At 36.9% G+C, this 12332-nt stretch overlaps 1 protein-coding gene across 1 annotated transcript in view; it reads right to left on the bottom strand.

Annotated features, from left to right (window-relative positions):
- PDSS2 (decaprenyl diphosphate synthase subunit 2) overlaps positions 1–12332 on the bottom strand; it is a gene marked incomplete at its 5' end in the record, with an annotated part of 113405 nt that overhangs the window by 39397 nt on the left and 61676 nt on the right. The window contains one exon of the mRNA XM_083857722.1: positions 4048–4246. Within this exon, the coding sequence (XP_083713848.1) occupies positions 4048–4246 (199 nt within the window). The remainder of the gene's footprint in view (positions 1–4047; positions 4247–12332) is intronic.

The raw sequence follows: 12332 nt of genomic DNA, 5'->3' as shown, positions 1-12332 counted from the left end.
CTTTAAATGCAAAGGGATGCCTTCTAATCAGTTTATGAAGTTGCAAGAAATGCATTTGCAGTTTATTTTATAATTTTCTAGTCATTACACTAAAATGCATAATTTCAGTCTTCTGAAGTTCTATGTATCACTCTCTTTAGAGTGTAAGAGCATCAAAACTGGTTTTAATTATGTCTTTTAAGCACTTGCTCTATAGTTTCGTAAGACAACTGATGATTCAGATGCTCAAGGAAGCAACAGCTTTAATGCTGTGACAGACTTCTTCCAACTTCTCTGTTATAAACACTGAAAAAGCACATTAGTTGATAATATCATGGTCAGTATCCCTACTTCACTTGTGTAAAATGCCCATATCCCACACCCACATGGCAGGTGACAAAAATGCCAATTAATGTCAGTTACTTTTGCTATGTTTGCATCTGAATGCCAGCCTAAAAATATTACAGGAAGTGCAGGTTACTCAGCAGAAATCAAAGACAAAGCTAACACTTTTTGCTACCAGAGTCAAAGAAAGACTTTCATTCAAAAGACTTGCTTTTAGCAGTTTCATTCCCACATCTTTGGCTCGGCAAACAAGATAACAATTGTTAAAGACACACTGTCTTCAGATGGCAACAAAGAACCACCCATTAAACAGATTGTTTTACACTTCTTAATAATTTATTAGCACATTTATTTAAAACTGCTTATGGTCACATATCCCACAGGATAGTTGGGAGGTACCCTATTTTGTTAGGCAAACATGATTTACTTTTCCTTCACTCCCACATCTACATATTTACAATTCCACATATATATTACATATATCTTATCACGATCCTAGTATCAGAGCATTGCAACCTCAAAATGAGAAAACCTACCAAAATAACCTTGCCATCCCATATAAATACCCTCCAACCCAATAAGTCACCACATTACCACACGCAACTGCACTGTTAGCTAAGTAGCAAAACACAAACATCCCCTTCCTTGCCAAAGATTCACCATACCACTGTTGATAAAACAACTACTAAAAGATCCTAAACCAATTCATCTTTGAGCTCAGTTCTGTTCTAAAATCCATGCATTAGCAATAAACAACCTGCTACAGGATGCAGCTCTGAAGTAAAATTTTATCCATATAATTTTCAATCAACAACATAATTCATCACTGCAATCAGCAGGCCAAGAAGAGCCACCAAAAGGTTAGTTTATATAAGGTGATCAAAAAGTTAACATGAATGTACGAAAGAATTGTTAACACATGTGAACTGATCAATCTAATGTACTATAAAGGCATTTGAATAAATTAGTGTTCATTCTCAACAGTTTGTATTAACATAAAAAATGTAGAACTTTGCCATGATTACAAAACTGTAGCACACACATGCGTCTGCCCTTCAACATTTTAAGCCTCAGTTGATACCAACTTTGTATTCATAATTAATGTGTCATGATTTCACAAAGCAGAAAATGGGAATGCTTTCCTCTGCATTGTTATGTGTTCAAAAAACAAAATTTGCAATGATTTTGTAATAGCACAACAGCAGAGTTTACCTTACAGGAGGCTTTCTAACTGACATTTCAAGAGCTCTAGAGTCCTTGCACCTCAGAGATAAAAAGCCATAAAACCCAAAACACCATCCCGAAACCTTCTTTGGCATAACTTTAGCAAACTTATGAGAGGTATGAGCACTAGTTTAAAAGAAAACCCCAAAAACACAAACCCTGAGCCTTGATTCCTGTTAACATCATTACAGTTATATTCTATAACAGTAGTAAGAAGAAGAAAATTACTATGAATTAACAACAACAATTCCTATATTTAATGTTATTTAAAAATCAAAGTGTTACCTAAGGCAATTACCTTGCAGCCTTTTAATATCTACAGGGAAAAGCCTAAGGGAAAATAATTGACTTTGCTAATTTTACCCTTGGCAATTATAAAATAGCTCTGCATTTCATTATGACTACAGAATTTCACGTCTAATTGTCAGCCCCGAGAGAAGCAGAGAGATAAATGCATCATACACAAGCTCAGACAAGAATTTAACAGCACAATAAAATTATCCTGGTAGCAGTGAGTTCAGTTATGTTAAAACCCCTTTTAATTTAAATTCTGGTCTATACAATAGCCATGCATGTCTATGGAGGTTATAGCTACCACGGTCAGTACCATGCACGATAAAATGCTGCTCATTTCATTAGCCAATTTGCTAAATGCCAGCAAAAAAAGCAGTACTGTGATTTTTACTTTTTACATCAAAGAACACAAAACATTATGAAGAAAAAAAGTCACAGTTATTTCACACTGCTAAAAAACAGATGCCAGATTTGAAAATTCATCATTTACAAAAGAATAAATACAGTATGTTTAAATCATTGCACCTGTCAAGAGATTTCTATAGCTAGTACTTCGATTTTTCTAACTTTGCTAGTACGGTTAGATGTATGAAAAAGAATAATTTACTAAGTCAATCAGTTTCCATAATGGCATCCCACTTATCGTATGTAGAAGCTATGAAAGTATTTAGATGTCAGAAAAATGAAAAAAAGTGCTAAAATGTTTTGGCAGAATTTTCCAACATGCAGTATAATGATTGCTTTAAAAAAAAAGTATTTCTTTGCACTTGTGCTTCATTTCTCTGTAGGCTTGTTTCCTGGCAAGTCTTCAGGGATTATACATTCCTGCTGCAATACTTAATGATGTACTAAATACAAAGTAATAGTTGCTACATTTTGTAAAAGTTTCCTCTTATGTTGAAACAGAAAATTGATGCAGGGTTAAATCCTTTGGTCTGTCTTGAGAAACTTCCAGGGTACTAAAAAAATGAACCAATACAAATTTATAAAAATTACTAAAATCAATTACACCCCATTTTGGTTATGGTATGCACTATTTAATTTTTTTTTCTAATACTTACTACAAGTTAGCCCCATAATGGCTTAACCCACTACTCCAGTAGATTGACATCTAATTTTCTGTCTCTTCTCTTGAATCTCAGCTCTGTGTTAGAAAATGACACCACTTCTGAGAGAAACTGTCATACTTATGATCAAAGGAGTACAGAAATACTCAGCTACCACCAGGAGAAAAAGCAGACTCCTTAGGCTCCTAATTACAATTATGCTGATTATTGACAATTGCACATGACAAACATTTATTTTACATTACAACATGGCAGCAATCTTCAAATGTATGAAAAGCACCTCTGCAAGAGTACTTTTTCCTGTTTCCACTGGAATGGCACACTTAGCTCATCAGCCATACATGCAGTTAGGTGTTAGACTGGGTTGGCACAGGGATGCCCAGGAATCTCTCTCCACCACAGGAGGTTTTAAGAACAAGCTTGATAAATGCGGGTCAAGAATGATTTTGTGTAGCTCATCCTATCTGGCTAAAAGAAGAAATCGCTAGAGAGAGGATCTCTTAATGTCTCCATCAGTCTCATTTTCTAAGATAATACATATACACAACTTGTTTCTCATTAAAAACATCTCCCTGTAAAGTTTCAAACAGTTTGGCTAAGCAGCTGGATTGCAGCTGTCCTTTAGAAGTCAGTTTATTCATGTTAGTAAGACAATCCAGTATTCAGGCACATACAAATTCCTAACAATATTAAAAGCAAAAAGTCACCTGAGACAAAGCAGTAAAGCCTTTTGCTCCCCAAACTAAGACAGAAAACCTTTCACAAAGTACAAAATAAAAGAAAATAATAGACAGAACATGTCCTTAGCTGGCAGTTTATCAGAGGTGTTGTAGCCTGACATGTCATGAAGATGCCACTGCATATGCCTTAAAGTCACCAAATTAACCACCCATCCATTACTACAGTGCTTCAGAATGTGTACAAAAGACCCCACCACCGTAATTCCATAGTAGAGTGGTAAACATGTTCACAGCAGCAGCAGCCTTTCAAATATACAGCTATAACGTAAGCATGCCAATTTTTAAATGATGCTCCATACATACATATATAACTGCTGATTTTTTTTAGGGGGCCTCTCTTTCAAAATACTTGCTAATATTTATTCACTTTGGCAGTAGAGGAATTTTTTTCTTTTTACCTTGGTATTTTGCAATTGTGCAAGGCTTGTGCAAGCATTTGCTAGAAGAAAATCTCCACTCAAAACAGCCATTTTATTCCCAAACTGCATATCCTTCAGTGGGCCATCACAGGACTTGAGCTCACCAATGTTTACTATGCCACGGTGCACCAGAAAGGCAGTATGGATCAGCTCTGTAATCTCAGCCAGACTTCTTTGACTGAAAGAAAGAAAAAGCACAATTATGTTTGATGCTATGAACAGAACAGAGATTGTTAGTGGAAATAAACAAACAACCACATATGTTAAGCAGGTATTTTATTAATTATCATGTAGTTCTTCTATGTACTTCTAGAAGTACACAACCAGGAGGTGTTAAACACAGAGAACTGTCACTAAGTATTTCCAGGCAAGCCACAGGTACCACAAGTTCCACCTGGGAGAATGCTGCCCTTTGTTTGAATTCTTTCACAAAATAAAGCAAAACAATCAATATAGTCCTCATGGTGCTTTCTTTTTCTATTTTGTCTACCAGAAGCTTGAGGGACAGTGACATGAAGAAAATGTCAAGTAGAAAGTAATGATGGAAAGAAACAAAGGACATATAAGCAGGGGAGTCTTGAGCAAGCCAATCCAAACAACGTAAGAATGTTGCAGTCAATGACTGCTCAAATTAGAGTTAAATTGATAACAGAACACCTTGCAGCTCAATACTACCAAAAGAGAAGGGTTCAGGCAGGAGAGGAAAAACAGTTGAATGTTTTAGAACTGTGTACTAATGGTATTTCACTGGTGGTTTTAGTCAGAAGCAGCAAAGGTGACTGTCTAGCAAAGGGGTCAATTTTATTGGATGGTTTTACAAGTCACTTCTTACTTCAAGACATAGTGTGTGATACATTCTGGGTTTGGGGGTTACGAATCCCTACGAGAGGCTTACCACAGAGGTTATTCCATAGAGGCTTGCTCTCTATTTTAATTTTTTGGAAAAGGCAAGAAAAGTATAGCCTTCTCCTCCCTCCCTTCTCCCACAATTCAACCCTGTAGCCCCCAACAGTGACTGTCACTCCAAGGAGCCCAGAGATGTCACCTTAGCTCAGAACGACAATGGGGTGTTGGACAGACATAACAACTGAGCAGGGACAAGGGGATGGGAAATACAGCAATGTATTTAGCATCTTTTTAACGCTAACAACACACAGGATTCATTCTTACAAAATCTTCAGGACATTCACATCTTTTCTGACTCAAGCAGTTCCCTTTATGCCATGGAGATTTCACGTATGAACAAAAATGCAATCCATGCCCTCAACTGAACAGATGACCAAAGGTCTTAAGTTCTAATTAATTACAACATAGTACAAAGGCATGTTATGTTCTCTGTGCTAATTCAGAAGTGGCCAAGCACTGATTGATTGAGTAATCAATCTCTTCCATACCTTCGTGTACAAATACACCTGCTGATACATGCTCAGATTAGATTCTGCTTCAGTACTAGCACTGTGCTGAGCAAATGAATTCTGTTTCCTCTGCACACTGCACTTCTGTTCCAACTGCCCCAAACCATATTAATCTAAAGTCACCTTCTGCCCCAAATATATGCGACCTGTGAACAGCCCTAGCACCACCTGTTTCAGGGCAGAGGTCTGTGCTAAATAGCAAGGGAGAAGAGCTGGGATAGTCATACGACCTGGGCAGGCACACAAAAGGCAGATGAGCTGGAGAGAGAGGATAAATAGAGGTTCCCGAGGTATTTTGCCACGCACAAAAAACCTAAGCTGTTTTAAAAGCTGCCTTTATAATTCACAAATTGTTGGCTCCATGCAGACAAAACCAATCCAAAAAGCAAACAGTCATTCTCCAAGAAGACAATAAATTTGAAGGCTGAGGCTGCTTTTCAAAGATGAGAGAGAGAAATTCACACAACCCAGTCACAGTATTGTAATCATGCTTGGCTCGGCTCTAACAAAGGGTTAATAAATTTTCAAGCTCGGAGAAAAAGACTAGCAAGACATCCCGATGCTCCTGCTGTCATTGTCAGGGCAGCCCTCGGAGGAAATGTCCGTATCAATTCGGTTTATCAGATGGACAGCTGATCAACATTAAACAGACTTGCTCTGGGCAGATTGAGCCGAGCTACCTGTTATGAATAGCAATGAGAGCCCTCTGCTCCCCGCTGCTGAGCTCTGCCATTTCTGACTGCCGCAGATCCCAGGACATATGGGGATCCCTAGTGACGAGCACATAAAGCTGCAGCTAACTCAGGGACGGCTCATTTCCCCCAGCTGAAAGCAGGCATTAATATCCTGAGGAGACCAGGCCTGCCTCTGTGACCCCCAACTATTGAAGCAAAACAACGACTGTCCTATTTCTTCATTTAATAAGCTTTTAATGAAGGAAATCAAAATCCCCTCTTCGACTTCAGCATCGCTCTTCGTGAAAAGGTTACACAAATACATCAGTGTCATGCTTTCCAAATGCTTGGGATCTGGATGTTTTCATTTCTTTTTCTATAATCCGTTTGTTCTTCAAATAATATTCACATTATTTGTGCTAACAAGAACCATATTAGGCAGATAATCTATGTCTAATTCTGGTCTTACATACTGCTCTTCCACTCTCTCTCCCTAGCAGACTAAAAATACAAGAATCAATGCTATTGCAGAAATCTCAGACAATCCATTTTTTAATGCTTTTTGTGATGATCTCTAGAACACCCAGGAACAATAACAAGTCCACAGTGCTGCAGATACAGGAGGGCCTCTGATGTGATCCTCCCTGTAAAGACCAGTATCCAACAAATAAACACTGCTGTTATGAAGTTACTGCTAAGTGGCTGAAGAAATACTATGCACAGCTTTCTCCATCTGGAACACAATTCAGATTAAATAATTTTGTATTTGAAAGCAGCCGATCTCAACATGCAAAAAATAATGTTTTAGCACTACTGGACTTAGAAACAGGGCAATGGGATGACAAACTGACTGCTTCCATCCTGTTTTCACTCCAGAGCCCACAGTCACAAAAAAAAGAGAAGTGTCTGCCTCAAAAATTACCTGCACTTACCTTGGTACAAGGTAGTACTGAGAAAAGAGTCAACATATCTAAACACACAGAGTTTTTAAAAGGAAGTGTGCTAATAATCAGGAAAGCTTTATCACCAAATGCTAATACACTTCCAACGGCTTTCACCTCTGAAGCAGGAACTCCCTGCAAACCACCACCAAAGTTCCTAATTTCAAGTCCTACTCTAAAAAGAAATAAGAGAATTCTGTAAAACATATGATAAATGAGACATATTAAACAGTATAGATGTATTGAACTTGAGTTAGTTTACCTTTCTTCACCAGCTAACCATCAGAACTACACTGTGCTTCTCAAGGGATGACAGGTTATGCAAAGAAATATATAATAATTAAAATGTCATTTTTAGGCATGATATTTCACAGAAATGGGCCAAAGACTTAAATTAGCCATTAAAAACCATATTTGAAAATTTCTGAAGCAACTGCAATGAACAAAGATAATGAAACTGATAGATCAAGAATTCTTTAAGAACTCTTATCATTGAAGCTTTGAATTAAAATGACTAACAGTACACACCCAAGATTTGAACATTTTCTTTGTGATTGTCAATTCAATAGTTTCCCTTCAATACAAAAAGGATTAATTTCAATGAAAAGACTTACATTCAGGATAAAAAAAAATTAAAAATATCAGCATCCATTCCATTTCAGTGACAACTATAATAATCTTTATATACATACACCTATGAATTTGAAATAAAAAGAAATAGTGTCTTTAATGGAAAATTACATATGAGAAAGCTTTAACCAAAGAATCAAAGTAATTATTTCAGGTACTGACTATTTATTTGGGCAGCACTTGGTATCTGATTTTACTTTTTTTGTGAACAGTGAACACAAAGAAAAGTTCTATGAAGACAAGAAGGTACTTAAATTACATTCAAGTTGATCCTGTATGCTCTGAGTACTGGGTGGTGCTGCACCAAGACCATTCACTTAGTTACACAGCAAGAAAGGACAGTGATTTTTACAGTGCTTTTTCCTATTCACCTGTCAAAGTCAATGCCATGGTTAATAAACCATGATTAGAGGAACAATGCAGTGAGTAACAAATAGCATCATGGTGACGGGAAGCCTCATTTCCATCTTCTGTGTACAGCCTCTTTTATAAGAAATTAAATGGCAGGGGTGCAGGTGGTTAAGCCACTCAACATGTGTGGCAGATGCTGTGATTTCACTAACAGGGAAAATTTTCAGGGTAAAGCAGCAGATTTGAGGAGAGCACCAAATATTCACCACATTACCTGACTCATGTATCTGTTAATCAGCAGAAAATATCTACCCACTCCTATCCTTTAATAAGGTTAAAGACCAAGACTTCTGTGGTTCCTTCTATCTTGGTTTTAAGACATAGGAATGTCTTCCACCTGAGGGATAAATCAAGCTGAAAGACATCAGGTCTATAAAGTTTTTTGAGTGTGCTGTTTAACTGCATTCCTAACAACCAGTTTATTTTAAAACTGACTACATATCCTACCTCTTTAATCACCTTCCCTTTCTAGTATCACAAAGTTTTTGAAGCAAAATTTCTACCAGTGTTCCTTAATGAATTTTTCTTTATTTATTTTTGAAAATATCTTAAATTTTCACTCTCCGTCGCCCCTACCACTGATTATTGCTTAGGTTCTTTTCTGTATTTTGTCTTAGTGAGGTCTTCCCTCAGCCCATTATGGGATTTGAAAATGTTTTCTGATTTTTAGTGGGCAGACATTCACTTGAACTTGGCAAGCCAATTTCCCTAAGCATTGTAGGTAGCTGGCAGTGGAGAGTGAGAAGCTTGACTTGAAGTCAGGGTCCTGTTCCCTTCTTTAGTGCAGGAATTTTTAGAAGAAGCATTTTTGCAGGTCTTGGCTTTACTGTTAGGGTTACTCCAGAACAACCAATTCCACTTTGTACTCCAGCAACATAGAAGTGAACCAACTTGTATCAGTTTCTGACTGGTGCCACCAATGTGCCAACACGGCCACCACGGTGTCACCATGGCATAGCCAGGAGCCCTCCAGCCTGAGAGCCAGCTACCCATACCAGATGGCAAGAATCTACATTTGCACCATCATCCCTAAAAAAACAAAGCTCTAAGTGCTGAACTTGTGTCTGGCTTACTCCTACAATCAGCATCAGTGACCAAAGAACAGTGATCACAACCTATAGCACATTTTTCTTGGGTTGGATGGCCTTATCATGGCATACTTCAAGTCACACAGCCTAAAAGAAAAACAGTCCCAGCCTGGAAACAAAAGCATCAATTATGGAAAATAGGTGAGAGAATCCAGACAGATCCTGGTATGGATCACTACCTCAAGCTCAGTTTAAAAGGAAGAAGTGTTAATCTGAAAAGCCAGGAGAATACCACCTGAATCACTAAGTCAAAGAGATGTTTTCCAGTTCCCAGAGGCAGGCACGCAGGCTGGGTCCAATAAAGAAGGGAATATCAAGAGGAAATCTGCTCAGTAAGAAGTACCCAGCTACTGTAAGATCCAGTGACAGTGCAGCTGTGTGAACAATGAGGAACAAGCAGGCTGGGCTGACATGGTAAGAATCCAGATACACTTGCTATACAGACAGATCTTGTCATGTTGGGACTTTGTTAGCAAGAAGAATACAAAGGACATTTTGCAAGGGACAGGTATTAAAAGAACAGTGATACGGGGTGGCAGGCCTAGGTATGTTTTTTAATGCCCACAAACCAGGATATGTGAAGCTTAAATAGTTTCGGATCTTATTTCAGTTATTACAGATTTCATAAGCGCTAGAAACTGTTAAAAAGGGAGGTATCAATTACTTTTCCTGTTCTCAGAGATCCTTCCTACACTGCTAGAGAAGAAACAGACTTGAGACATGAGCTAGTACTTACATAAGTATTGTAAAAAAAACCCCAGCTTTATAGCTTAGGTTTTATGGCTTTTTTTATTTTTTAAAGGAAGGATGGCTAGCTTAACCTAACTGATCAAGCCAAAGGAAAAAAAAGTGAGTATTCACCTAAAGATAGAAAGAAAAAGTTATCTGGAAAAAGACTTCTTGGATTACTTGAACACTGATGCCAAAAATCAATAATAAAATTTAGAGCTACTAATTTATAAGCATATTGTCAAATTTATAAAATCACATATCATAATCACATTTTAAAATCACTGGTTATCCCTATGGGAGGATTCACATTTCCAAAATGAAGTAAAGCTGTCAAATGCAATATTGTGTTTTTATAAGGCAATTATCAAGATTTAAACTTCTAATAAAAGGCAGGTTGAAATTCCAGTTGGTATCTGCTATAATATGAACAGCTATGTAGACTATATTAAGTACTTCATCAAGTAATAGCACAAGCTAAGATGTTTACTTTTTCAAAGACCTACTTCTCCCATTTTGTAAATAATGATACAGACATTCAGTGTTCAATATGCTCATGCAATAATGTATATTGGGAATACCTGGGTATAATGACAATGTATTGACACTAGATTGAATTTCTAAAAGGAATTTTGCTAGCTCAAGAAATGTTGCATTTAGCCTAAATTCTCTATATGAAAGATTCAATTTGCTACAAAGACCTCATATCATAAAAATTTAGGTACAAGTGAATGTGAGTTCAAGACATTTGTTACATGAAAACAATATAATCCAAACCAGTATACAAACATTCTTTACAAATATGACAGATTATATTCACAGGCATATATTATACATGAGTAATATTTTCAATGATAAAACAAGCTGAATCAGTTAGATAAATTAAAAAGAAAAATGTGAATACTTTTTGGAAACTCCTTATGAATATTTTGCTATATGACCAAAAAGCCACAAATCCCCAATTAAAAAGACTAAGCTGATTAAACAAAAAGCAAAAAAATTTTGGTTTAGACAAAGCTGAATCGGCTATAATTCCTTCCCTATCGAGCTCAGACAAACTGAAAAACTGATAGGAACAAATACAAATCAGAGAAACTAGACAAGGAAGAAAATTGATAAAGGACTGAGTGAGAAAATGCAGAGATGGACAGGGAGCTGAGCAAAGGCAATTTAAAAAGATATACTAAAAAAGCCTCAAAATCAAGAACAACTTTTAAGAACTGCATTGATCCATTATGTAAGGTTAGGCAGAAACAAAATCGCATAAAGGCAAGGCACTGCAGAAAGCCCGTTGTATTTTAGGCAACATATTTACACAAGCAGGTGTTTATATCTCTTAGCCCAGAAGTGAATACTGGTCATGAACAGCAGCAGTGGGTAAGATTTTGCAGTTAGCAGGTCCAGAGAACTTACACTCAGGAGAGAAGGTGACAGAAAAGGAAAAACACAGTTAATAAACAGCAAAGAGAGCAAATCATCCTTAATACAGAGTCAACTGAGCTGGTTCAATACACTTTACTCAAGTTAAAATATGCAATGCAAAAAAAAAGATCAATCAAAAGCTCTCAATGCAGACCACATACATACAGGACTACAGACTCTTTCAAGAAGAAAGCACCCAAAGTTTGGAAAAGGGTGGAAGGAAGGTAAAAGAACAAATCATCTGAGATAATCAGCTAAAATACAGAATGCAACTGTGGTCAAATAGACCAGTGGGATCCACAGATGATTTAAGCAAATATTGGCAAAAGTAGTGTTTCTGTAAACCCTGAGTTTCTGATACCAGTAAAAATTATCACCTGAAAACTTCTCAAGAGGAGTTTGAGAAAGTATGACTCTTTTCAACATTTTTGTCCTAACAGTCAAAGCAAAGAAAACAGGTGAAGTGAGGAACAAAAGTAATTTTATGCATGGAGAAGGCTGATATTGAATCAGTATATTTGGTCACAGATATTTAAAGAAAGTTTAAGCATCTATACTACAGAAAACAAATTCAACAGAATATGCTGCTTATCAAGCAAACATAAAATAAGACCAGTAGCCTGAACCTAAGGAAATCCAAAAAGAATAAAATGGAAGGCACTTTCCAAAATCTCTTACAAAGAGCAACAGTGGACTCTCCATCAACACTGCCATTGAAGGTAACACCTGATGAACACCCATTGCAAAAATATTAAAATTTCTTCAAGTTGGGGAAATCCTATGTTTTGTAATACCAGAATGATATGTCTTTGTTATTTATATATGAATGAACAGTAAAGGCAAGGAAAGGAAACTTTTCAGATAATAAACATAAGCTGATTTAGCAGCATATGTTCGTCCCTCTATCTGAAAACTTACCATTGGCCAGAAGCCCATTTTTCTGTAAGGAGGTAT

The sequence above is a fragment of the Zosterops lateralis genome (genome assembly GCF_965231275.1).
Source record: "Zosterops lateralis genome assembly, chromosome: 3".
NCBI lineage: Eukaryota > Metazoa > Chordata > Aves > Passeriformes > Zosteropidae > Zosterops > Zosterops lateralis.
The sequence above is the reverse complement of the archived record's forward strand: the minus strand, read 5'-3'. Positions and strand labels throughout refer to the sequence as shown.